This window comes from Ipomoea nil, unplaced genomic scaffold (genome assembly GCF_001879475.1).
Source record: "Ipomoea nil cultivar Tokyo-kokei standard unplaced genomic scaffold, Asagao_1.1 scaffold2159, whole genome shotgun sequence".
Taxonomy (NCBI): domain Eukaryota; kingdom Viridiplantae; phylum Streptophyta; class Magnoliopsida; order Solanales; family Convolvulaceae; genus Ipomoea; species Ipomoea nil.
Genome location: NW_017618587.1, coordinates 2265635 through 2292635, shown reverse-complemented (window position 1 = coordinate 2292635; position 27001 = coordinate 2265635). Strand labels below are relative to the sequence as shown.

Here is a 27001-nt window from a genome sequence, read left to right as displayed (position 1 = left end):
CCCCCACCTCCCTCGGTCCACGGCCTCCCCCAACTCTCATCTCCGCACTATACGGATAAAGCTGAACCGGTATTGTAGAGACCCGGGCTTTGACACAGAATTTGTATGTATGTCCCAAAAGCCCACAAAAGAAGCAGAAATAATGCAACCGTTCATACCTGAAATTAATCCAACAAGTGGTCTTGTCCCGTTTCAACAACTTCATACGTCTTCGTAAAGGTTTGTCCACCGGGATCGATACCCGGATCCGATAGAACGCTAGCCAAGGCGCCCCCATAAATCTCTCATCATGTTTAACAAACGTTCCAATAAAGTTCCCCATCTGCTCAAGCATTGGAAGGGACGTATAACCCATAGGGACATCATGAAGCTGTACCCACATATCAACCGAGTTCAACTCAACATCAATCGGTAACATTCCATCCTCCACCAACCGGCAAACCAATGTATTGTTCTCGAATGCCCACGGACCACCATTCAAAACATACTCAACATCCGTTTTGTGGAAGAAAACGAATAAAAACAATCCCTTATATATCTCCGTTACCGTAACCCCCATCACCGGTTGCCATACGGACGCCAATACTTGCCTCATGTATTCCAATTTGATCATACGTGCTGTTAGGAATCTACCAACTACACTCCACGTCTGTACCGGCTGCTCGGCACCCTCAGTCCCGCCCTCCTCCTCCACCGGTGCGAAACAAACATCTTCATCGTCAATCACAATTTCGACCGTACGCTGCGTTAATTCTGCCACATGGTGCTCCTGTTCGGTGTCCGCCATATCGCCTTGCTGATTAGCGAATTAGCGCTGCCTTGCTATTAATCGGAAACCAGTAAACACGCCGGAGAAAGCTGATGGAATAGCGAAAAACCTAGCCAAAACCCTAGGAGAGAAAGCAAAACCCTAGAATTCTAGAGAGAAAATTTTTTAGTCCGTGTCCAGCAAGCATCTGTTAGTTAATTTTCTAATTCTGCACTTACCCACGATATTTTATCAAGACTCCTAAGATTATCACTTTTGATTTTATCATTATTCATTATTGCTTTGGAAAAACTCGCCAAGAAATCTGAGCTTTTATTGCAATATTTCATCAAAGTATGGTAACAACAAAGCATTTAAGTGACTAAAAAAACCGAACACCTTGTGCTTAGATGACACATCTGTGACTATCCTTGAGGGAAGGTCACAGGACCGAACTCTAGTGGTAGGGTATTGACTCTTTGGGCTGCAATAGTTAGAGAAAGTATGGAACAAATATTACCTTATAATATAGTCAATAGTATTAAAAAGAAAAAAAAAAAAAAAAAAAAAAAAACTCGAGTGAAAAAGGTTTATCCCACCCGACCAAGACTCTACAAGTCTAGCTGTTAAGATTCAAAATTCACATTGACCTTGTTTGGTAACATAGTAAGTTTATCAGTCAATTTTGGAGTGAGCAGCTTTTTTGATCAAGTCATTTTGCATGTAATCAGATATTAGCTAACAGTCATTTTGCATGTAATCAGGTATCAGCTAATAGTCAATTTTCTAAACACTTTTCTACAATCTGTTATCAACTAGTCAAACTCACTAACCCAATCAGTCAACAATTATTTACCATTTACCAAACACCCTCATTATATCCCTCGATGAAAAGTGTTGACTCAAGTGAAAATGGTTTATTGCACCTGATCGGAGGCTCTGTATGTTGAGTTGGCAAAACTCAGAAATTTCCCATTATGCCCCCAGATGATCCTTCCCAACAACTGGAACTCTTGCCGTACACTGTAGTACATAAGTTTCCCACTGTTCACTTATAAAAAATGTATGCTACTATTGATTGCAGCCATGTATAAGTTTGAATTCCGACCCCATATGCTTATACACTAATATTTATAACAAGGTTAAATGCAGACATTTTTAATCATGTATCATACAGCTACTAACAAAGTAAAATTTATAAATTTATTTTAAATTAGTTAACCAATTAAGACAATTGCAACTATGTATGTATACATTAATATATAACTAAAATTCTCCGATTGTACTAAATCTGAGAAGACAAGAACCTACACTAATATTTATAACAAGGTTAAATGCAGACATTTTTAATCATGTATCATACAGCTACTAACAAAGTAAAATTTATAAATTTATTTTAAATTAGTTAACCAATTAAGACAATTGCAACTATGTATGTATACATTAATATATAACTAAAATTCTCCGATTGTACTAAATCTGAGAAGACAAGAACCTACTTGCATGCCAGTTAAGTAGTGCACATGACCAATAATACATTTTGCAGCACTTAAAAAGTGGGGGAAAAAAAAGAGTAATAATATAGCATACCATAAGAAGTGTGTTTATTATTTGCATTTGAGCTCTTCTATGTAGCCATAACCTTAGTCATGCATCTGTGATTTGTCATTAACCTCTTGTCGTTTCATGTTATTCATTATATACACATGATATCTTTAATCTCTACATTAACTTTTTTTTTTTTTTTTTGAAAGGGCTCAACATTAACTTAAATGAATATAAACGAGTCTATTCGTTACCGTAACCAATATTACAGTAACGAGTCATGCTTTCTCTAGTGCTTCTCTGTCCAGTTGGACAAAAAAGCACATGATAGGGGAATATATTAGTACGATCAGGTATATCTTTACCGTGCCGATCATATCCGACCATTATTATTGATAGCTAGCTAGCTACCTTACCCCCCGACCTAACTTCTCGAACTCAACCAAGGTTGAGTTATCCCCTTGTACATCTGTTTCGCTCCGGCTATTTTCGATCGGACTTCACCGGGAAGGCCCATTAGGCCAACCGATCGAACAAGTCTCATTTACCGTAACTATCCCAAAGGCACTTTTCAAGTAAAACAATTAGTCATATCACGTCCCGTCACTTCCCATCAACCTAGCTTGCAGCCTTCATTAGACATTTGGCACAACCATCTTAAGTGTCCAACCGACATCCAATACGTGTAAGACATGTGGATAACTCGGCATGTATTGTCATGTCAACACTTGCATCAAATTAACAAATTAATGTGTTTAATTATAACATTTTAAGATTGAAAAGAGTTAAAACACTTTATATTTCACAATGTTAGTTGTGAAATGGATAGAGAGGGAGAGATGTAAGGGAAGGAAATGAAATGAAGTGAAGTGAGTGGGGTATGAATGGGGGAAGTAGGCATGTGAGCACACTGCCCAGAGAGTGTTGGGGTTTGAAAGAAGGAAGAGAAGAGTGAAGACTGAAGAGTTGAGTCAAAGTATTGGGAATCCCACCTGACCTCACCTGACCAAACCCCCACTCCCATCTTCTTCAATTCCTTCATTCACTTAACTACAAAGCTTTTAATAATGCCACCAGATTGGCACCTTCTTTTTGGTGAAACATATGCATTGCATACAATACTTGCATCGGACTTTGTGTCTAATTATATTATATGTCAGAATATGGTAACTTAACTTTTTTGAGGATAAAATTTCGGAATTTATTAGAGGAAGAAAAGAAAAGAAAAAAAAATTGTGAATCCATCTCTCTTTAAAAAAGAAAAATAAAAACATTACATAATTTTTTTTAAAATTTTTTTTAAAGAAACAAAAAACAAAAAGTGAGAGTTTATATAAAATAACTCTGATATGTGGTTCTTAGACTCTCCACTTTATTATTATGTTAACAACTCTGATATTTGGTGGCCTTGTTCTGGTAAATAAATGTGACCCTACCAAAAATCGCAATTTTTAAAATCAATACATGCAAGTTTTGAACCTTTGACCTCAAAGTTAAAATACAATAAGCACACATTCTTACCATCTCTTCATGGAACTTTTTAAATTCAATTGAAGAATTTTAATTTTTATTTCGAAAGTAGCTAGATAAAAATTAAATATTGGACCTCTAAAATTTGGGGCCCCTCTAAAATTGGGGGCCCTGTGCGGTAGCCTAGCTTGCACAGCCTAAAATCCGGCCCTGTTATACAGTATAGGAGTTCGAATGAGAACAAGGTCTTCCAATAAAAGATTAAGACTCATCACATTAGTCGATCAAGATTCATTAATAGTTGATAGTTTTAGTAAAAATATTAATTTTATAATTATTATAAACTTTAAAATTTATAATATTTATAAAATTAACCCCTCTTATTTTTTTCCTTATTTTATCAACAACCCTTAATTGTTAATATACTCAAATGGATAGATCAATATATATATATATATATATATATATATATATATATATATATATATATATATATATATATATATATATATATATATGGGATTAAATGTGAATATGCATTCATGTGTAGATGTTTTGACAAATCTGATTTGTCCATCTAAACATGATCAACATGTGAAAATCAATGAAAAAGAGGAAAAATATTGTGGTATTTTGTAATTTTCTTTAATTACAATTGTGCATTTGAAAATACTTGACGATGCATTTAGAAATTCTTGTCCATACACACGAGGAAGGTGATGAGAATTAGGTAGTGCCTTCTGTGCTTTGGAAATGCATTGTCAAGAATTTCTAAATGCACTATCTAATATTTGGAAATGCACAATTGTGGTTGCACATGAGATGAAGGTGATATCAATCAAGTAGTGCCTTCCATGCACCGTCAAACATTTCTAAATGCACAATCGTCATGACACGGGGGAGGAAGATGATGAGAACTAAGTAGTGTCTTCCATGCACCATCAAACATTTTTAAATGCACTTTCAAGCATTTCTAAATGCAATATCGTAATGATACAATGTAGGAAGGTGATTGGAAAAATTATAAAAATGTCACTGCGTTTTCCCCCCTTTTCATTAATTTTCAACTTTTGATAATGTCTATCTGCACCTGAATTTGACTTTATACATATACACACACTTTTGATGACCTACCCGTGCTAACGAGAAGAACTATTAGGGAAGATTGCATTTGCATCCCGCACTTGATAAGAATCCTCACTAGAGAAAATTAAGGTGCCGAGGTTCCCCTCCCCTCCTGATCGAGAAAAAAAATCACTTGCAAATGAAATAATATAAAATTATTTATAAATAGAATTTGCTATATTAAGGTTATAATAATAAAGTAAAAAAGATTCTTCCTCCTAAGTTATAATGCTATTAATACATTAATACACTTATAGCTTGGTTGTGCTAGTTGGACTATCTTTGGTTATTAATTTGTCCATTATTAAGGTGCACACTCCTCACTCTTTTGTCATGATTATTATAGTCATCAACGAGGCGTTGTCCTTTGATGAACATCCTCAAACCTAGCTTCACTCTCAGTCAAAAGGGTCAAATCTTGAAGATATAATTTAACATTGTTGTTTTTGTTGCTTTTGTTGTAGGCATAACCTTTTGCACTGAAATACAGGCAATAACGAATAATTGCAGACTTTTGGGTTAACTAACAATAGTGCATGTTTTTTTAATACAAAAAGGGGCTTTCTTATTACCAAAGTATATCTACATTTTCATGTACCAATTTATTCCCTTTTATAGTTAGTAAAAAAAATAAAGTTTACGTCCGTGAAGCCCACTCACTTCACAAACTACACATATTACACTACAAGCATACTTATTAAATTGTATACTTTGATTTACTAGAAATTTTGTCACCGCTATTTGAAAATTGAATCTGCGTTTTGGGTGAAATATATCTTGTGCCCTAGTCGACAAAAGAATATAAGGGAGCTGACCCCAACTCAAATCAAGAAAATCAATAGATAGCTCATATGGGAAGCCCAATAGCTTTATTAAATTATATATTATAGTTATATATGTGGTCTATATTGATTGGCGATAGTATTAAAAAAAATTAATCTTTTATAACGAATGATCGGTCATTAGAATTGTTGGGGAAGGGAACAGACTATTAATACAATTATAACGTCTAATGATGCATCATAATTATAAATATCAAATAATATATATCATGTTAAAGAGATATGAACCGAGAACCGAACTTCCTCACATGTGACAAGAATTTTAGTCCGACCAAAAACTTACTATTTTCCCACAAAATTTCATAAAAAAAAAAAAAAAAAGTTGCTTTCAATTAAGAAAACAAGTACGGAGTGGTACCCAGCGGAGAATCCGCAGAACACCCTACTACACTGCTGCCACCATTTCATGCTCAGTCAAACCCATGCTTTTACTCATTCTACTACTACACTTCCGCCACCACTACCGCCACCGCCACCCCGCCGCCGCCGCCATTTCCTCTCCCACATCTCTACTTTCACGCCACATTTTCTGTTTTCTTAATTATCCAACATTTTCTTGATTTATACCCTCCCAGCAATTAAATTCCAAGAAAGTTTGGCGGCCCCAGAATTCTACTCCAACCCCATCTCTTCATCTCCCCATACGATCATACATAACATTAATGTGAAAAGATTATTACATTCTTGAGATGGAAAATCCTACGTTTACTGCGTCCAGTCTGCTTTGTACAGAAAGTGAATCCAGCTTGAATGATGAACTTAAAGAAGGAGATGATTTCACATTGATGACAGCAGAGGATGAAGATGATGATGGGTATATACAAATATTGCTTGATAGGGAAACCGCCATGAATGGTGGACTCCAAAAGCTTGATCTTTCACAGGTTATCAATGAGAATTGGGTCCAAAAAGCTCGATCGGATGCAATACAATACATTCTTGAAGTCAGTTTCTATCCTTCCCATTTCATTCTCTTTTATTTTTTTGTTAATTACTCTGATGGGAAATGGTGATTCTTTATCTATTTGTTGTTTTTGCAGACTGGAGGGTTGTTTGGATTCAGAATGCAAACAACATTCCTTTCAATCACTTATCTTGACAGATTTCTTTCAAGAAAATCCATAGATGTGAGCCCATTGGATTCTTTATGGATGTTTATTATGGTTCTTGATTAATGTAGTAATTGTGTTTTTTTATTTACATAGGGAGAGAAGTATTGGGCAATAAAGCTATTGTCAATTGCATGCCTTTCCTTGGCTGCAAAAATGGAAGAATGCAGAGTTCCAGCACTGTCACAGTACCCCATGGAAGACTTAACTTTTAAGAGCAGTTTGATCCAAAGAATGGAGCTTTTGGTGCTGAATACATTGGATTGGAAACTGGGATTCATCACTCCTTTTGCTTTCACCCATTATTTTTTATCAAAGTTTAGCACTGTCTCAGAAAGAAAGAGTGCTGCAGTATCAAGAACTATGGAGATCATCTTGAGTGTGATTAGAGGTAATTTGATATGTTCTAATCCCAATCTGTCATCAAATCAATAATGTCTTCCACAAGGCAACCCTGTTGAGCATATAACCATTAATGTGCAATCCAACTATAGTTGAGATGGAGCACATGCTTCAATTCCAGCCAAGTTGCCAGGTTGTTGACCAGATAATCACATGATTACAAGATCAACTCCAGTGTTTTATTGACCTTCTTGGTTTGAGCTGGTCAGTTATAGACTTATAGGTCTTCTTGTGGTCTTTCACAAGGCGTGACACTATCTGGTAGTGGTTGCGAATTTCTCTGGTCACCCAAATAATGGCCTTTACATGTGGGGTCCATGCATTGAGTATAGATTGTCATAGAGTGAAGTGCTTTCATTGCCCTTTTTTGTTGTGTCTGCAGTTGCAAATTTAATGAGTCATAGGCCATCTGTAATGGCTGCAGCAGCAACATTACTGGCATTGGATGGGGGACTAATCAAAGAGAGTATGGAGCTTAAGATTAATGCCTTACCTTCAGGTGGATGTCTTAAGCTTGTGAGTCAAATCTTATTAATTTCTTCACTCTTTTTAAGCAATTAATATTTTGCTTTAATCTCCAAAAAATTGTCACTTCTTTACAATGTTTCATCATTCTTCTTTCTATTCTGGTCTGGTGCAGGATGATGTATTATCCTGCTATAATCAAATGAGGGAAATGGAAAAAAATGAGTTCCCAAAGCCCTGTACAGTTTCTTCCTATCTTGGGTCCAAGAGGAAGAGGACGGATGATGATGTTCTTGGATTGTGACCAAATCTCAGCAACACCAACATGCATGAAAAGCACATTTCACAGTCCAGTGTTAATAAAAGAAAAAGTGTTTAAAGATATTGCTTCAAAGCTTACTAGTCATTCTTCATTTAGGTTAATCTTTGAATTGGTTGGTTGCTTTTAATTTGTTCTTTTTAGTAAATTTGTTTGGGACTTTTTGGTTTGGTGTTTATATGTAATCTCTTGCAGGCTTGCAGCCCTAACTTTTAAAGGGTGTGCTTGGGGATGTTTTGCTGCAAGTATGGTTTGGTTTAGTTTTGATCTTTTATCTGTTATAAAAGGGGTGTCAATTGAATTGAACAATGTTCTTGAAATAAACCTTTTCTAGGGTTTGTTGTTGGGATCAATCAAACATTCTTTTTTTTTTTTTTTTTTAATTGTTGAATCATGAATGTGAGTTTGATTTGATTGGATTGGATTTGTTTGAATGTTTGGGACAATGTGTTTGGATGTGGGTCATTTGTTTGACATCTCTTGTCCTGGTAAAGCTGTTGCCTTGTGTTGAAAGGTTATGGATTATCAGTAATCCATCTGATGTTTGGGTTTCTTTCGAAACATCCCATCAAAAACATTGAATTATACAAGGATATTTTTGTAAATTTCTCAGAATTTGTCGTTCCCCTCGTTCCGAATGGGAAAACTCGATCTTTAAAGACTTTTTGACTTACTTCATCAGAACACTAAGGTCTCGTTTGGTTCGTCGAAAATATTTTAAGGAAAGTGAAATTGAAATTTCATAGAAAAACAATTATTAAGAAGACGAATTTCATTGTTTGATTGGTGGAAAAAGAATTACTAGAAATATTAATTCTATTGTTTGGTTAGATTTGAGTATAAAAACCTATATGCCCCTATAAATTAACAAGAGTACCAAAACCAACTTCAAATCACTGAAAAATGGAGCACGTTATTTGATCTTACATCTTCATATGCCTAAAGCATTAATTATTCAAACATCTGAAAATTAAACCTTATTAAATACATATAAAAACCCTATTACAAAGGAATTGAGCACAAAAAGAGATTTGCACTGAAAAGTTGACATTTATATTTTCAAGATTACAAAGTAAACACAAATCAATAACTTACAAAAACTAAAAAAATTTAACATAAAATTTGTTTCGAAACATCCTTTTCTTTTCTAAAATCCTATTCCTTTCTTATGCCCTGCCTTTTAGTTAAATAAACCAATATTAGAGGTCTTGAAAGGCCTATTGCCCAAGGCTTGATGATTCTCCCATCTTTGGCATAGCAGTGGATTATGGGTATTGGCAACAAATGGATGATTGAGTAGCTTATCAGCCGTCCATCTAAGGTTTGGGTTTCTTTCGAAACACTTCATCAAAAAATCCTTGGCATGATCAGATATGCCGGTTGGGATTTGGGGTTGCTTGAAGGCCATGTCTTGAACTAACTTATTGTCGTCGTTACCGTTACAAAACCTCCAAGGTGATTCCCCGGCCATCATCTCCACCATCATACACCCTATGGCCCATATATCCTTAGGCGCCTCATGCATGCCGCAAAATAGAGATTCCGGGGAGGTGTAGAGTAAAGCTCCTCGGTGACCTCCCTCTCCGGCGACCTTAGATAGCCGAAAATCGCCTATCTTGAGCTGATTGAAGCCGCAGCCGCACCTGCATGGGAAGATAAGAATGTTGTTGGGCTTCAAGTCGCAATGGACAAACCCGAGACGATGCACCTCTAAGATTCCCTTCAAAAGTTGATAAGCATATAGTGAAGCCTCGTCCTCTGGGATGAATCCTTCCCTGGAATTCATCAATCTCTTGAGTGTTCCACCGGGAGCGTACTCCAGCAGAAGATTGTATATAGTGTTTCCATGCTCTATGCTCATATCTTCTCCTAAATACTGAATTATATAGGGACATCTTTGCAACTTTCTCAAGATTTGCGCTTCTTCCCAAAGTAAACCTGAAGACTCGACCTTCGAAGACTTTACGGCTAACTTCATTGGAACACTGAAAGTAGGTGGATTATAATATTGAGAGAGAAACACAATGCCATGGGCTCCCCCACCAAGGAGTTCCAACTTTTCGCAAGACATACTATGAGTACTAAGGTTCCTATATAGTAAGGTTGATGATGATGAATTGGAATGGATGATCCACCAAGTGTTGGGTAACAAAGTATTATATAGGACTTGAGTACTAAGGTTCCTATATAGTAAGGTTGATGATGATGAATTGGAATTAATGATCCACCAAGTGTTGGGTAACAAAGTATTATATAGGACTTGGGATAATCTCAGTCCAATTAAGTTTAGTATTGGGATAATCTCTCAATCCAATTATGTATAGTATTAGGAAACTTTTTTTTTAATAGAAAATTATATAGTAATCCACCAAGTAATCCCAGTTCAATCCAGAATATAATTAAGAAACCGATTGGAACTCAAGTAATTAGGAAAGTTAAGAACATTTTAGACTATAAAATTAGAAAATAATTTAATTAACTAATAGTGGAAAATTAACCAAGACAGTTCAGGGGAAAGGATGGGAAATTGGGAATTGTCATTTTCTATGATGATTGTTGATTACATTTGATTGATGGAACAATTCTATGTGTACTATGATTCTCTCTCCACCCCAAATCTTTTTGGTTAGTGTGATTTTTAAATTACAAGGTTATAAATTTTAAGAATAAGGGTCAAATAGGCCATTGAACTATAATGTAATTAGGTCATTGAATTAAAAAAAAATTACAATTAATTCCCTAAAGTAACATATTTCAAACAATTTGTCTAATTTACAGGTTTTTTCCACTTAATTTAAAAAAATAATTAATTAAAATAAACTAAAATAAATATATTTAAAAAAAAAAAAAAAAAACATAGCCTCCGCCGGAGTAGCCACTAGAGACCGGAGCTGGCAGCGAGCAGGTCGCCGTCGGAGACTTGGAGTTTGCAATCGGCAGTTCCGCACTTCCGCTTCGACTTCGCAGAGAGACCGGGAGAACTTGAGAAGACCAAACCGCACTGGCAGGTGTCCGGTCGCTGGTCGGAGACTCGGAGTTCGCAGTCCGCAGTTCCAGCGTTCCGCACTTCCGTCTTCCGCTTCACACAGTTTGCAGTTCGCAGAGAGGAGAGACAGAGGTCCAACAAATCCTGGAGATTGATGCAGCAGATTCTGGCAATGAATTGGTTGTGCTTGACTACGTTGAAGATATCTACGAATTCTACAAGCTCTCAGAGGTCCAACAATGGCTTCACCACCTTTCACTTTCCCAATTTTATATAAAATAATGTATATTTGACCGATCTCGAATCAAGCTTTTTATCGAGCAGCTTGACTGGCCTGAAAAGCTTACTTACATGGTTTCTGCTGTGTGATTTAGGAAGAAGGTCGAGTGGTAGATTACATGGCGGCGCAGCCAGAGAACAACGCGAAGATGAGAGCTATTCTTGTGGATTGGATGGTGGAAGTTCACCGGAAGTTTGAGTTCCTGCCGGAAACTTTCTACCTTACGGTTAACCTGATTGATCGATTTCTTTCGATGAAGACGGTTTCCAGGAAGGAGCTTCGTCTGGTAGGGATAAGCGCGATGCTGATTGCCTGCAAGTATGAGGAAATCTGGCGCCGGACGTGAACGATTTCATCATGATTTCCGACAACGCTATCTTAGGAGTCAGGTTTTGGCCATGGAGAAGACGATTCTCGGGAAGCTGGAATGGTACTTGATGGTTCCGACGCCGTACGTTTTTCTGGTGCGGTACATCAAGGCCGCCGCAGGCGGCGGCGCGGATGATGGAAAGGAGATGGAGAACATCAGCACCTTCGCAGAGAGAAGGCGTGTGAATTTTTTAATTTTTTTTTTTAATTTTAGTTAATTTTAATTAATTATTTAAAAAATATATTTAGTAGGGTGACTTGTTAGAAAGGGTGAAAACCTATAAATTGGACAAATTGTTTGAAATGGGTTAATTTAGGGATTTAATTGTAGTTTTTTTGAATTTAGTGACCTAATTGTATTATCCTGTGCAGTTGGATGGCCTATTTGACCATTATTCTTAAATTTTAAAAATTTCTAACATGAGATACATTAACCTTATTAGTTTAAATGATCAATTAAGACTTATGAGTAACCTATGTTAATTTATCTCATTGTGATTGATTTATTTTATTGTGGTCCTTAGTGGACTAAGGACACAAACTGAAATTTATCTAGTGCACACTCACAAATAATGATTGTAGTCGTCTAACAAAAAAAAAAAAAATTTACAACATCCAAGAGCTCCTGCTGAAATCCATAAACCAAACCATGTTATATTGTTATTGAGTATTTCTAGCAAAAGGCTCAAGGACGGATACAATGATTGGTTAGTTTAACTAGGGTACCCGACCTACTATGGCACTTGTAGAAGTTAGTTATGCAGAAGTTTGAATCGTGTGTTTTATATATTATATGCTCAACACTAGGTGGTAGGACTAAAGCATGATAAAAGAATTATATGGTATACAAAGGACAAACAAAATCGCTAATTAAAGAGTTTTGCAGAGAATCAGATCATGATTTCTGCAGAATTTTGCCCATCACAAAATTCAATGACAAGAATGCTGCAAAACAATCTTAATACCTTGAATTTCAAGGTATTCAACAATGAATTCCCACTGTTCTGATAGCTTCAAAAGCCCGATTCCATGTTCTTTAGGATTAACTGCCAAAACAGACCACCTTTTCCAGCAACTGTATCAGGGGATGTTCAACCTTAATACTATCTTACAGTCTCGGGTCGCTGCAACTAGTTCCACCAAAACCTGAACTTGACATATCAAAGGTCTTTTTCATGGTTCTATTTCAAGTCATTATATCTTCACCAGGAATTCAGAGGGATCCTACAGGGATCATCTTAATTGCAGCAGCAACAGGCATGCCTAGGAATCCGATGGCAACAGTTGCAAACCATTGTTGCCAGGTAAGAGGAGTGGTGTTTGCGAAAGTGCCCAGGAATTCAACGATGATGATTTGGAATAGGACCGTGCAACTAATAACGGCAACAAATACATAGTTGTTTAGTATGCCATGGAACACGTTGATCTTCTCCATATCCCTCGAGCTGATCTCATTGAAAACCTGCAAGAGACGAGAAAGATGCACATTGTCATAGAATTCTATGATAATTGATGATTTGCAAGCCACTTGGAAGTTAGACCACACAAAACACAGCCAATTGAGTAATAAAACTTTATAACTACCTGGCAGAAGACAAATACATTGAAAATGAGCGTGTTGAGAACCAAATCAGAATCGGGGCCATCAAGATGAAAGGCTGCTTTTCCCGAACCTTGAAGATACCATATGATAACAAACTGATATAATGATTGTCCGAAAATATTCCTCCACATTACATTGCTGATGAAGTTCCCTTTTCTTCCAACAGGTGGGCACTTCATCAAGTCATCAGTAGGAGGTTCAGTAGCCAGAGCGAGTGCACCGAGTGTATCCATGATCATGTTGACCCATAGAAGCTGAACAGCAGTGAGGGGAGCAACACCTGAAAATGCACACAAATTCAACAGAAACAATATCAGCAACAATATACTAAACAAATAAATTAACCTGAATATAAATCAATTTATTCTACCCGTCAAACAGGCTGAAGAAAAGTTGACAATTAGGGCAACCACATTAACTGTCAGCTGAAACTGGACAAATTTTTGGATATTCACATATACAGAGCGTCCCCACTTGGCCACAGTAACAATTGTTGAGAAGTTATCATCTAGAATTATGACATCAGCACTCTCTTTAGCCACCTGAAAATAAGTGGTCAGTAAATATTCATAACAAACAAATGTAACATTAAGAATTTTCCAAATATACGTAGAATCATTTGACTGTCTTACAGTCTACAGATTATGCTAGTGTGAGAGGGGTAAAGTAGTAAACCATCAAGATTTTAAGTGATGGCTTGAAGGGCAAAATACAATATACAAGGCTTAAGGAGATATGGACATGTATGAATCACCAGACAAAAACTTCAAGCCTGAATAATACCAAGAAATGTAATGCTGTTGTTAAAACATTACCTGTAGCTTCAGAAGTTTCTAAGAAGAAGTAACCAAAGGGATACTAGACTGTCTAATTTGTAAGGATTGCTGTGATGGAATGAACATTAAATCTAATACTTCATAGCCGTATATAAAGAGCTAAAATAAGTGAACTTCAAGAATCACAGTGCATAAAAAAAATTAAAAAAAAATAAAAATAAAAATAAAAGGGAGAGAGAGAGAGAGAGAGAGAGAAGGATGTTGAGTTTGGGAAAATATCTTTACCATTAGTCTTGTTTTCCCTAAATGTCACCTTGAATTTATTATTAAATTCGACTTTGCAAATTGATACTTGGCATAACTAGCCAGATAATAGAAAATGTTGAATTTCAAAACCCAACTTTATCTGTATTTTATGAGATGTTTCATACTACAGCAGAATTTAAATGTCACCTCAGTTCCAGCAATGCCCATAGCGAGTCCAATATCTGCTTCATGGAGTGCAGGAGCGTCATTTGTACCATCTCCAGTCACTGCAACCACATCTTGAAATGTAGTACGCAAATGTTTTGCTAGTGTGTGCTTATCCATTGGTGAAGAACGAGCCATGACCTGCAGAAGCAGATCTATTAGGTTTCACTGAGCAAAATTATTTCTCCTTATACAGCTGCAGGAAAAAATCTCTGAGTGATCCATCAAAAGAAAATACAAAAAACAGATGAATATCAATGATGCAGAAATCAACATTAGATGAATATTGGTTTGGGATGGAGGGTAGGAAACAAAGAAGAAAATTACAAAAATAAACAGATTTATACATGACTACCACTCAAGTGGACCATTTAGAATTGGGAAGTTTCTATATATGTACTAGTAAGGAGCAAAATCAAATCAAAGATAAAAGCTGGTTGAAATCACCTGCAGTCTTGGAATAATTTCAGCCAATTCCTCCTCACTCTTTGCTCGGAATTCTGGGCCTTCAATTGCAATTCCACTATCAGTCAAGATGCCACATTCTCTAGCAATCGCTTTGGCAGTGTTTATATTGTCTCCTGTGACCATCCTCACAGTAATCCCAGCCGACCTACAAATTGCAACAGACTCCTTGACACCAGGACGCACAGGATCTTTAATACCTACGATTCCTATACAAGTATATCCCTCAAAGGGAATAGCGTTATCAACAGAGAAGTCACTTCCTACGTCCTTATAAGCAAGGCAAATAGTTCGAAGAGCTTCACATGCAAATTTTTCAATTGAGCATTTCAGATGGTCAACTGATGCTGCATCTAAAGGAATAACCTCACCGTTAGGGCCTAAGGTGCTGTCACATGCTGCCAAAATTATTTCAGATGCACCTTTACAATGTGCACGCAAGCCTCCATTAGGATGTCTTACAACTACACCCATTCGTTTCTTGATAGAATTAAATGGTTCAACTTTTATGATTTCTGATGCTCGGCGCACTGCCTGGAAATCTCCTCCAAGCAAAAGCCCAAATTCCAATAGAGCAGTTTCGGTGGGTGTTCCCAAGATTTCAATTTTTTCATCTTTACTTTTAACTATTTCACCTCCAGTGTTGTTAAATATGGACTCCAATAGTATGTTCATTGCAGAATCGGGAACCTCAGAGCCAAATGTACGAACGTCCACTGAACTATCTTTAATCTTCCCACACATGCAAGCTTTTACAACGGTCATGTGATTAGTAGTTAGTGTCCCTGTCTTGTCACTACATATAGTAGTGGCAGATCCCATTGTCTCACACGCTGCCAAATGGCGGACAAGTGCTTTATCATTCATCATCTTCTTCATAGCAAATGCAAGACTCAAAGTCACAGCCAAAGGAAGCCCTTCAGGAACAGCCACTACAACAATTGTAACTGCAATAGCAAAATATTCCAGCATTTCCAGAGCATCATCTCCAGACCAGCTCCAGTGGGAGCCTTCTCTCAACTTGCGGATATATAAACCTTGCACCAAAACAGCAAATGTAATAACAGCAAAGAAGAGACCAATCTTGCCAATAATAGTTGCAACTCCATTCAGTTTAACCTGCAATGGGGTCTCATCGTCTCCTCCTTCACTAAGAGTAGCCATCAATTTACCCCATTGGGTTCTCATCCCGACAGTAGTAACAAGCATTTTGCAAGATCCATCCCTGACTTTGGTTCCGGAAAGGAGAAAAGGATTTTCAGTTGTCACATTAACTGGTTCACTCTCTCCAGTTAAGCTTGATTCATCTATCAACAAGGAAAACCCTGAAACAAAGAGTCCATCAGCTGGGACTTGATCCCCAATGGCAAGATGAACAATATCACCAGGAAGTAAATCATAAATTGAAATTTTTTGCCTCAAGCCATTTCTAGTAACTTGAACTGTGATCTTCTTTTTCTCTTTATCTAAATCCTTAAACTGTAAAGACTGTTTATAATCACTCGTAGCAGTGACAAATACCACAAGCAGGATACTAGCAACAATCCCAAGTCCATCATGAGCACCCTTTGGCCATCCTTCAGTCAATATACCAACCACTAAAGACACAAAAGCACATACAGCAAGTATCATCAGTGTCGTATCTTGAAGGGCTTCCCATACGAATATCCAAAATCCCCTGGCTGGGCTCTCAGTAAACCTATTAATTCCATATATATCTTTTCTTCTGCTAAGAGAATCCTCAGAAGTAGAAATCCCATTTGCAACTGATGTCGAGAGCTTGTCCGCAAGGCCGTCAACCCCACCATGAACTTTCAGCTTCTTCAAATTATGACCCTCAACAATAGAACCTAACTCATCACCACATATCTGAAAGCCGGCAGCCTTGACGTCCTCAGGGACAGAGTAACTTGCACCTGGAAGTAGTTTGTTGAATATTAACCTAATGAAACTACAGTACTGATTCTACTGAAAACTTCAGTTCCAAAATGAAGCATACCTTGAATAAAGCTAAGTGCAGCTTGTGAAACCAGAACAGCAATTCTTAGTTTCTCCTATAATAAGAGATAGTCAATTAGGTATATGTTTGATAGATTCATACACAAAACGTCGATCATAACCTAGACATCAACAACTTAGGTAACTATGATGTCTAATTAATCTACAGACTCTTATGGATCCACTTCATTCCAAACAGATCTTTAACTTCCCATTATGTAGCAATGAAATTAAAGAACAAAGTACGTAATATACTCCCCTGCATTTATACAAAACCGGACAAAACAATAATAACAAGAAGGGAAAAGTCAACAGAAAAGAGATTCTAGTAAGTGCAACGCATTTTACTAGGTGAGAGTGAGAGAAACCTGATTGGAGCGCTGAATAGCACGAGCTTCGAAGCGCTTGGACAGATTAGCGGTGAATCGAAACCTCCGCTTGCGATTCTTGACGAGCCAGCAGAGCTTCCTCCATCGCTCCAAAGCTTCCTCCGATGAGTTCTTCGCCTTCACTTCCCCGTAATTCTCCTTAATATACTCCTCCATACAGATCAACTACGCAACACTACTGCTTCTTCTTCTGCTGAGAATTTAAGAAACCTTGCACGCACTGCTGCAGCTGGAGCTCTGCTCCGCCGCCTGTTATACCTAAACCACTAAAACTGCCTGCTATCTCCCAAAAGCAGTTGACGAATATGGAGATTTACTTTACTTTACTTCAATCTTCGCAGTGAAGTCGAAGATAAAAAGTGTATTCTATTCTATTCTTTATGTTCGTGAATCGTGACTGACACTTCCACAAAGTTGATGTTCGTTTCAATCAAATCATATAATTATAAACAATTACTCCTATAAAAAAGGTATTTTAATTTGTTTTAAATGAAAAATTGATAATTATAGAACTGTAATTTTCTGCCATTTCTGTATTGTACAGAGACCCTTAAGTTTCGGCGTCATTTGCAGCAATTCCGATCATGTTGGTGCACTGTAAGAGGTCAGAGATGGACCGTTGAGATTCGAGAGAAAAATTATTAACAATTTACTAAAAATAACTATAAGCTCCCCACATCTCTCCCGTGTTATAAATGGTTTGATGAATATTCTATTTTTAGTCTTTTTTTTTTTTTCAAAATATCCCATTAATTATAAACATTAGTGTGGTATGACTACTTTTTGTACAATGTCAATAAATATGTTTAAATGATGTTATTAATCATCAAAATCATCATTTTTCTTATTCTTCCAAAAGATTGAACCTCAACCCTAAGGCCTAAGGGCATCATTTTTCTTATTGGTAATATAACTACAAAGTCTTATGAATTTTTATGGGGTAGACTTATGCACTAAACTTAGAGTTTGCCATGAAGTTGACTTGTTGTTTTATTAATTGCACTTTTGTAGATTTTGTAGTACACTTATGTATTGATAACAAATTTAATACCATATTACAAAGTCGTACATAGCCAAACATCAATATTGATAATCATTTCAATTTTCACATACTATCGAATATGTAAAATGTTTTTACCAAAACTCGTTACAATTACCAAGTATTTAATTCCCATTCTAATTTCGAATCCCTTGTGCGAACCAAACACACCCGACAAATAGACTGATACCTATAAATCTAGAACCAGAAATGAAATTAACTCATTGAAAATGGATTCACAAGAATAAAACTCATTATTTTTAAGTATAATAATCATAATCATATTTAGGGCGCTTTCCAATTGTTACTAACTAAGAGTATGCACTGAGTAAAAATATTAAAGTAAATCACTTTAAAAAACTGTGTCATAAGCTCAAAAAAAAAAAAATATTAATAAAAGAGTAAATATCTAAAATGGTCCCTCGACTATAGCTAAATTTACAAATTGGTCATCGACTTTCAATTTCAACCAATTAAGTCCTTAACTTTGCAATTTTAACACGATTTGATCCTCCGTCTATTTGACCGTTTGTTGACTGTGATTTTTGAGGATATATATGTAATTTCATGGTCCATCGTCGGTTTTTTAAGGTTCCGGTTGCATTTTCAGACCGCACTCTAGTTGAGTTCGTACCAGAGCGAAGAAGACGACGTGTTTCCGAAACGGTGCAACGTCATCCTGGAGGCCTCCATGCGCTCCAACGAGAGCTGCAGGTTTTATGGAGACGTCGATGACGGCGCAGCCGCCGACGATAATGCAAAATCGTGGCGAATGATGCAGAATTGTGAAATTACATATATATCCTCAAAGATCACGGTCAACAAACTGTCAAATAGACGGAGGACCAAATTCTGTTAAAATTGCAAAGTTAAGGACTTAATTGGTTGAAATTGAAAGTCAATGACTAATTTGTGAATTTAGTTATAGTCGAGGGACCATTTTAGGTATTTACTCTTAATAAAAATTAGACTTGTAAGTTGTGACTTTTAAATAGATGAATCATACTCCACCTACTCTATTATTCTTTCCTTTTGAGGACTTTTTTTAAGTGATGTTTTTTGTTTGTTTGTTTGTTTTCCTTAAAACATGGATCCATTTGGAAGGCGTGGAGGGTGGGGTGTAGGATTCCACGCGAGGCACGTGTAGGACAGCTTGGACGGCATCTTGCAGTGGCCCACCACTCCCCGTTCACAAGAATAACCTTTTTCAACCATAAAATTCAACTTTACTTTGCGTATTCATTAGTTTTTTCAACAGCTTAGTTGCTATTTGCTAATAACTGTCATTTGGGATGTGTTCAACGAATAGTTATGCTGTGCATATGTATGCACCATGCATGGTGCATACAGATGCAAAAACGACGTCGTTTTATTAAAAACGCGTGTCTCCCCTTTAAAAAAAAAAATTCAAGTTCGATTCTTAGTAACAACATTTTTTTGTTCATTCATTATGGAATTTTAGTTCATGGATTATGGAATTATAGTTCATTCATTCTGAAAATTTTAGTTCATAGATTAGATTATGGAATTATAGTTCATCAATTATGGAATTATAGTTCATCGATTATGGAATTATAGTTCATCGATTATGGAATTAGAGTTTCGAACCTAATTTTTTTTTTTAAGGGGAGGCGCGCGTTTTATAAAAACGACGTCGTTTTTGCATCCAGGGAGGCGCGCGTTTTATAAAAACGACGTCGTTTTTGCATCCGTATGCACCATGCTTGGTGCATACGGATGCACAGCATAATTTGCCGTGTTCAACGATTTGTTTGGAGCATCAAATGGGCCGATCACCAAAGTCTGATTTGCATGAAACTATATGTGATCATTTGGGCTTCGCAGTAGTTGGGCCTATTCAAATGCTCGTTTCGAATTTTTCATCAATTATGGCTAATATAGTTTAAAATCTTGTAATTGAAAGGCCAAAATCAAATTTCATAGGTGATATGAAATTGTAAAACGAAATTATTGTGTGTGGAAGATGAATGCAATATACATTTTTAATATCCATTTTTTCTTAAAACATGGATCAATTTATGACTAGAGTCCATTTTACAAAGTGGACCTGGTCCATGGTATAACAACTGGCAGCCGGTTTGCCAAAGAAAATTGTATAATTAAAGTTGACAGTGGAACATTTGGATGGGGTAGTGGCAATTTATATCCTACACCACGGCGCGCGTTGCACTATGCGCCCAGATGCAAAACGACGTCGTTTTAATTTTTATTTTATTTTTTTGAAATTTCCCGCCCCAGTGAATGGCAGTAGTTTTTTCTTAAAAAAAAAAAACCCGCTGTTCAAGAATGTACATAATGTTATACTAGAATACACATAACTGTATACATGAATGTACATAATTATATAACAAAATATACATACTCTTTTTAAAAGATAATACACATAATCTAACATAATACATAATAAACATAAACTTTTAACATAATACACATCAACTATTAACATAATACACACAAATTTTCTGATTCGGATGTACATAATTGTATAAAAAGAATGTACATAATTGTATAAAAATATACATAACTGTATGAACCAATACACATAACTGTATGAACAAATACACATAATCCCAGCAACTTCCTACCGCGCCTCCCAAAACGACGTCGTTTTGGGAGGCGCGTGGCGCACAGTGCTATGTGCGCCGTGGTGTAGGGTATAACGATTGTGGGGTTGTGAACTGGGCTTTTGACTAGAATTATGGTTGATTGTTGCTGGGCTAACTAGTCTTCAATTGTTTAGGTTAGATGTCTATTTTTGTCGCTACGAGACATCCTATATTTGTTCTGGGAGCTATTAATATTAATATTTATAATATCATAACATGCAAGTGTATTTTTTTTTTTGACAAAAAAATGACACAGAACTACGATGTCTATTGTATGAATATTGAATTTAATGTTTTTTTAAATTAATTATATAGAGTAGTTAAAAATAAAAAAGTAAAAATTGTTTGATTTGAATGTTTCTTGGAGTTGTCAAGTTGAATAATTTGCCTTGCCAGCTTTTGCAACTACTATTACTCGGTCTCACAAGAATTTAAGACCTTGGCACAAATGGCAACTCTTCCCATAATTAGTTCGTTAATTGTTAATTATATTAGAAAGGTACTAAAATGATAAAATATATTTTACCATCTAGCCAACTTGTTAAAAAAAAAAAAAAAAAAAAAAAAAAAAAAAAAACACAACTAGCCAACTTGTTCTCAACATAAATGACAATATTAGCCCCAATATTAGTGGTCGATGGGTGAATCATGATTCTTGTACTTAAAGGTCACAAGTTCAATTAATGTCAATACCCTTTCGGTCAAGCACATCTCACAAGGTCTTTCTAATTTTTTTTGTATGATTTGCGAGTTATTACATAGGAATGAGGTTTATCTAGTGTACGCATTGAAATTGTGACTGCCCGTTTTCATTGTTGCCAAAAAATGGCAATATGACATCATTTGCAAGTGAGTCTAAGTTGTTTAGTTTATGGTAGCTAATGTGCCAAATATAGTAATATAGTGTTGATGAAGTCTTGAAAGCCAGCTAGAAGATAGAAGTAAAAATTTCATGCTTCCGCATGGTTCATTTCAGAGGCAAGTTGTGCATAGTTATATATAAAATATGAATATACAATTTAATTATTAGTTTAAATTTTAGTTGATACGGACTAATATTTTTTAAATTTTATATTAGACTCATATACATGCTAATGATCATATCCATCAAAAAAGTAATTGGTCCACACGTGTGAGGGAGCATATTGAACACATAATATATATGCAGAACTATTAACTTAAACTTTTAATTGAGATTGAACACATCCATAAATTTAAAGAAATGATAAAATATTATTTTGCATTTGATAAGGAATATCCCCGGCACGGTAAAAGTGTGACCTTTAAGATTATTGGCCAAGTTATGGCATCCTCTCTGCTCGGTCCTACCCTTAGTGCTCGGGTCGGGTCCTCCTATCGGATTACCTTTTGTGCTAGAGGATAAAATACCTCTGCTAATCGATCAGCCGATCGTGTCGTAAATGGGCTTGTCAGGAATCAATGTCCACACGTACCTATTAGAAGAGCCGCCGACCACACCAGTGCATGTGAGACGCGTTGCAAGCTAAGCATGCTTGATCCCCGACATGTGCTCCTTCTTCACCTCTATAAATAGGGCATTAAATTTCTGGTGGAGGAGATTTTGGGAACAACAATTTAATCTCGTACCAGCTCGAGAGTGTCTAACCTACTACCATAATTACCCGAGCTCATATACTACAAGACATACGTATTTGTAAATCGCGGTGTATTTACTACCATTTGCATTTTTGTAGTAGGATTACAAGTGTTTTTGGATGTGACCCCCTTTAGTACTACCTCCGAATATATATTTATTTATTCTCTCTTGAATACATTTTTTTTGTCAGACCACGAGATATTTTGAGCAGGTTCTAACGTTAGGAGGCACCTTTAAGTCCGTACCATACTCAGACTAATCCCCGTTCGCAACGAGCGTGCTGGTCAGATTGGTTTTTCTATACGAAAAGGGGGTTCAAATTCCTGACCTCATAGTACATGATCACTCACGTTAACCAAGCTGGTTGCATATTGAATACATTAATTACTATCATTGGGCAATTAATTACTACTCCTCAATCCTCATTCATAACAGACTAACAGTTAAGCTATCTCACTTAATATAATAAGACTAATAATAGTAGTCTTCGTAGCACTCAGTAGGTGGGGTGTGGGGACATGAACTGAGGGGAATCCAACCTATCACTGCTTCCTAATAACACATGATACATGGGGGGATGGACTATGGACTAATGGAGGGTATAATGAAATTAAAAGAAACACAATGATACAACGTGCGGACGTGCCTGCACCATACAAGATCGAGGCTGCTGTCGTTGTGAGTGAATTATGAATCTTGTTTTGGGTACAGTATATATGAATATATATTAACTGTAGATGGATAGATAGAATCTACTCCTACCCATTTTCGTGTATAAGTCTTTCACTCTTTGTTTTTGGTGGGTCCTTCCCATGCAATTTATTGGGAGATAAGAAAGGAAACTTCTCCACTACCCATTTATCAAGTGGGTTATTGATACCTTTGACAATTCAAGATAACCCCAGCCCACTGCTTGGTGTAATCGTGAAGGGACAAGGAAAAAGGTACATGAAAATATCATCAATAAAATAATCACACTCATAATCAACCAACAACTGATCGTATGCCAAAGATATAATTAAATCCTCAACTTCAAACATTTTAAATTTCCAGAAAAACCAAATTAAAAAAAAAAAAAAAAACCCTTAAAATACATCATATCACTAGAACAATTTACATGTATTTTTTTTTTTTTTTTGGTTACCCCATATTTTTCCTACTTAATCTTTTCTCAACTATTTAAACACTAGTACGCTACAATTACAGGAGAATTCTATTCTCGTCAAATCATTAATCAAAATCATCCAAAAAAAAAAAAATAAAATTGTTCGATTTAATACTTGGTGGAGAGGCTGCGGGGTACCTTAAACAGACACATCAGACGTTCTGGGCACAGTAGCAGTGGCGGATCTGGGCTGCCGTAGAAGATCGGTCAAAATCTCAGCCTATATACAAATTCAGGGCCATCAATAAAAAGAGAATATAATCACACGAGAGTTGTGACGTACTGTCACATAAAAACTTATAATGCCAACTTTGTGCACTATTAATATAACCACGCATTAATGCCATTCGTTAATACCTTTAAATGCTGATGCCACTTCAGCAACCAACCAATCAACAATCACCTTTTTTGGGTTTGTTCCTTTCCTTTACCTTCGTCTACATTATTTTATTTCGTTCATATATTATATTTTAAGCTTAGACATCTGCTCGTCCTAGCACGTATTATTGTTTATTGCAGCTACAAATTTGGTAACTTCCTATTTGTCCATGTCTTTATTTTACTATAACAATCAACATCAATATTATTAAGATTATGTTTTAGCACGACTCTTCGACCAAGCATATGCTATGTTAAATTAAAAGATCATAAAAATATGTATTATTCTAATCTAAATATTAAGTATATAATATATAAATAACAAAAGTGTAGTCTAATCGTCAATTTACTAACTTAAGTAGATTTAAACCTTACCTATTGTATGTGCAGTGCTCCGTCAAAAATATGTTAGCATTTAGTATATAAATAATAAATATGCAATCTAAGTGTCTAATAATCAATTTAAGTTTTTAGTTGAGATATATAATATTATATTACATTATTCAATTAGTGTATATGGAATTAATGTTTCATTGTATGTTATAAATAAGTTGTGATAATTTTAAAATTATTAATAATATTAATGTTGTAATATATTAGTAAATGAATCACTACTTTTCTTTGTGGGAAAAATTTAAATGTGTAAAAAGGCATTGCAACTGGAAAGATCTAAAAAGATTTTTTTTTTTTAAAGGAAAAAAGAAAAAAAGAAGAAGATATTTACCTTTTGTTTGGCGCGGCTTGTACCGGACTGCGACAAAGCCACCAAGGGGGGAATGGCTCCTTCTCGGGCCACCAAGGTACGGTGTGTGACGCTATCCTCACATAGCTGCAACAGTATGGCCACCGCAATCTCCTTCTGTCGTTGCGTTCCGGCCTCCACAATCTCCACCAGCACCGGAATTCCGCCTTCTTCCACCAGAGCCGCCCTCGCCTCCTTCACGGATGCCAATACGTTAACCACGAACGCGGATTTTTCCACCATGTTCGAGCTGAAATCGGCCATTAGTTCCACCAGAGGCTTCATTACTCCGGCCTGGACGGCTCTGACCTTGTTCTCTTTCTCTGAGCACAGCGAGTACAGAGCCGTGCAGGCGTCCTTTTTGCCGCGGAAATTCCCGTTTTCTAGAAGGTCCACTAGGGGCGGGATCGCGCCGGAGCGTCCAATTACGATTTTGTTTCGCTCGATTTGTGATAGGCGGAGCAGAGCGCAAGCGGCGTTCTCTTTAGCCGTAGATGTGCCGACTTTCAGAGCTCTAACGAGAGGCCTGATTGCACCGGACGCCGTGATGAGCTCCTTGTTCTCGTCACAGAGCGAGAGGTTGAGAATTGCGGTGACGCCATATTCCTGAAGCTGAGGATCGGTGGAGAAAATCAACGTTATGAGCGGCTTGACCGCGCCGGCTCGGGCAATTTTGATTCGATTCTCAGGCTTGTTCTTCGCGAGGAGCCGGATTTCCATTGCGGCTTGCTTCTGTTCATCGATTGATGTCGACTGAAGATCGCACACCAGTTGCTGGAGCAATTCGTCGGAGTTATCCGTCGCGCAAGCCACGAGTAGCCGCCGGCTCTGAGAAGAAGCCGTCGGGAACTCGCCAGATCTATCACTGTTGCAATCGCTGAAAGCCGATGAATCATCGTTTATGCTGAGACCGCTGAAGCTTCGTCCCATATAAGTGTAATCCGATTGAACTTCCTTCTCCATCGCCGCTAAAACTCCCAATCCCACGGTTTCACTTCATCAAAAACCGGCACCCGGTCACCGGAATTCAGTGTCGCCCAGATAGTACTAGCTGTAGTAGAGAAAAAATATGAAATTTCAAAGCTAAAAACGACCCCGTTTCGATGGCTTTACGTTTTGCAACTTCCGTTGAGAGAAAAGAAATTATAAAACGAAAGAAACGACCGGTTGGGGTTAGAGACAAATGGGCTAATAAGAGCAGGAGAGGAAGGGAAGCCACGCGCACGACAGTAACGAATCCCAGTCGGGACAGCACGTGCAAAGAGTCCCTCAGAACGCGTGCGTCAAAGGTTCGCCATTCGATAGAGCTTTTTCACTTTTACGTTTGGAATAATGATAAAATCGTAACATGCAAGAGAATAGTAGGAAACCATTCTTCGTATCATATTTCATATTGTATTTTAGTTTTTAGAATTTAAAATTGAATCAAGATTACGTAATTGAACCGGGCCAAATCAATAATAAACGGTTTAATTTTACCTTTTAGTTAGTTCTACACAGATAATTATTGTTGGCTCAAAATCGTGTAGTGTAAAAACATTATCTCAAATCTATCATAATATAGAGAAGATCAATCAAAGAAAGAAACAAAGAATAAATCTCCGACAAGGTAAGATTCATATTCCAATACAGACTAGATAAAGGATCTCTTGAAATACTATATAAAGATCTCACGCTAGCAACTAGCAAGGAACGGTTTGCATTCAATTCTCTATCTTCTTTACTGAGAGCAGAGAAATATTGAGAAGAAGGAATTCCACATAGGAGTAATACTAGAGTCAGGTTTCAATAGAAATATATAGTGAGATCTATATTCTATTATGTAAAAGTGTTCCAAACTCTGTACTTTTAAATTGTGCTCATAGTGAATTTGGATTTTTTCTCAATACGAGAAGTGCATCACAGATTAGAGATTTCTCGAACTGTGTTAAAAATCTTTTTTTTGTCATAATTAGTGTTCCAAATCATCACGCAATCTTCACAAATTTTCAATTATAAACCATATGTTTTCAATGTAAGAGTTATCAACTTTGATCTAAGTACATTTTGACCTGATTATGTGACTACAAT

General features: G+C 36.6%; 4 protein-coding genes across 5 annotated transcripts; 1 reads left to right on the top strand and 3 right to left on the bottom strand.

Annotated features, from left to right (window-relative positions):
* The first annotated feature begins 6030 nt into the window (after positions 1 to 6030).
* LOC109149351 (cyclin-D5-1-like) lies at positions 6031 to 8402 on the top strand. 2 transcript variants are annotated; one of them, XM_019297073.1, is made up of 5 exons: positions 6031 to 6674; positions 6771 to 6857; positions 6936 to 7230; positions 7624 to 7757; positions 7882 to 8402. In XM_019297073.1, exons 1-5 carry the CDS (start codon positions 6420 to 6422, stop codon positions 8008 to 8010), a joined length of 900 nt encoding a protein of 299 aa, XP_019152618.1. In that variant the 5' UTR covers positions 6031 to 6419; the 3' UTR covers positions 8011 to 8402. The 2 variants fall into 2 exon arrangements, with proteins under 2 accessions (XP_019152618.1, XP_019152619.1); XM_019297074.1 differs by having other exon boundaries at positions 7624 to 7740; positions 7882 to 7957.
* An 803-nt stretch (positions 8403 to 9205) lies between these two features.
* LOC109149203 (mitogen-activated protein kinase kinase kinase ANP1-like) lies at positions 9206 to 9886 on the bottom strand. The gene has a single exon (XM_019296867.1). The coding sequence runs from the start codon at positions 9884 to 9886 to the stop codon at positions 9206 to 9208; it is 681 nt and encodes a 226-aa protein (XP_019152412.1).
* A 2587-nt stretch (positions 9887 to 12473) lies between these two features.
* On the bottom strand, positions 12474 to 17781 carry LOC109149718 (calcium-transporting ATPase 1, chloroplastic). Its single transcript, XM_019297656.1, has 7 exons — positions 17342 to 17781; positions 16975 to 17029; positions 14958 to 16891; positions 14493 to 14651; positions 13634 to 13805; positions 13245 to 13543; positions 12474 to 13122 (listed from the first exon to the last, which is right to left on the bottom strand). Exons 1-7 carry the CDS (start codon positions 17516 to 17518, stop codon positions 12874 to 12876), a joined length of 3045 nt encoding a protein of 1014 aa, XP_019153201.1. The 5' UTR covers positions 17519 to 17781; the 3' UTR covers positions 12474 to 12873.
* A 6031-nt stretch (positions 17782 to 23812) lies between these two features.
* LOC109149824 (U-box domain-containing protein 4-like) lies at positions 23813 to 26128 on the bottom strand. The gene is made up of 2 exons (XM_019297832.1): positions 24914 to 26128; positions 23813 to 24031 (listed from the first exon to the last, which is right to left on the bottom strand). Exons 1-2 carry the CDS (start codon positions 25892 to 25894, stop codon positions 23951 to 23953), a joined length of 1062 nt encoding a protein of 353 aa, XP_019153377.1. The 5' UTR covers positions 25895 to 26128; the 3' UTR covers positions 23813 to 23950.
* Positions 26129 to 27001: the final 873 nt, after the last annotated feature.

Coding starts and splice junctions, on each gene's coding strand:
- LOC109149351 (XM_019297073.1), top strand. CDS start 6,420: ATGGAAAATCCTACGTTTACTGCGTCCAGTCTGCTTTGTACAGAAAGT. Junction 6,675..6,770: donor CAATACAATACATTCTTGAA/GTCAGTTTCTAT, acceptor TTGTTTTTGCAG/ACTGGAGGGTTGTTTGGATT. Junction 6,858..6,935: donor TTTCAAGAAAATCCATAGAT/GTGAGCCCATTG, acceptor TTATTTACATAG/GGAGAGAAGTATTGGGCAAT.
- LOC109149203 (XM_019296867.1), bottom strand. CDS start 9,886: ATGAGCATAGAGCATGGAAACACTATATACAATCTTCTGCTGGAGTAC.
- LOC109149718 (XM_019297656.1), bottom strand. CDS start 17,518: ATGGAGGAGTATATTAAGGAGAATTACGGGGAAGTGAAGGCGAAGAAC. Junction 16,892..16,974: donor TGCACTTAGCTTTATTCAAG/GTATGCTTCATT, acceptor AACTACTTCCAG/GTGCAAGTTACTCTGTCCCT. Junction 13,123..13,244: donor ATGTATTTGTCTTCTGCCAG/GTAGTTATAAAG, acceptor CGTCTCTTGCAG/GTTTTCAATGAGATCAGCTC.
- LOC109149824 (XM_019297832.1), bottom strand. CDS start 25,894: ATGGAGAAGGAAGTTCAATCGGATTACACTTATATGGGACGAAGCTTC. Junction 24,032..24,913: donor CAAGCCGCGCCAAACAAAAG/GTAAATATCTTC, acceptor ATTTGTATATAG/GCTGAGATTTTGACCGATCT.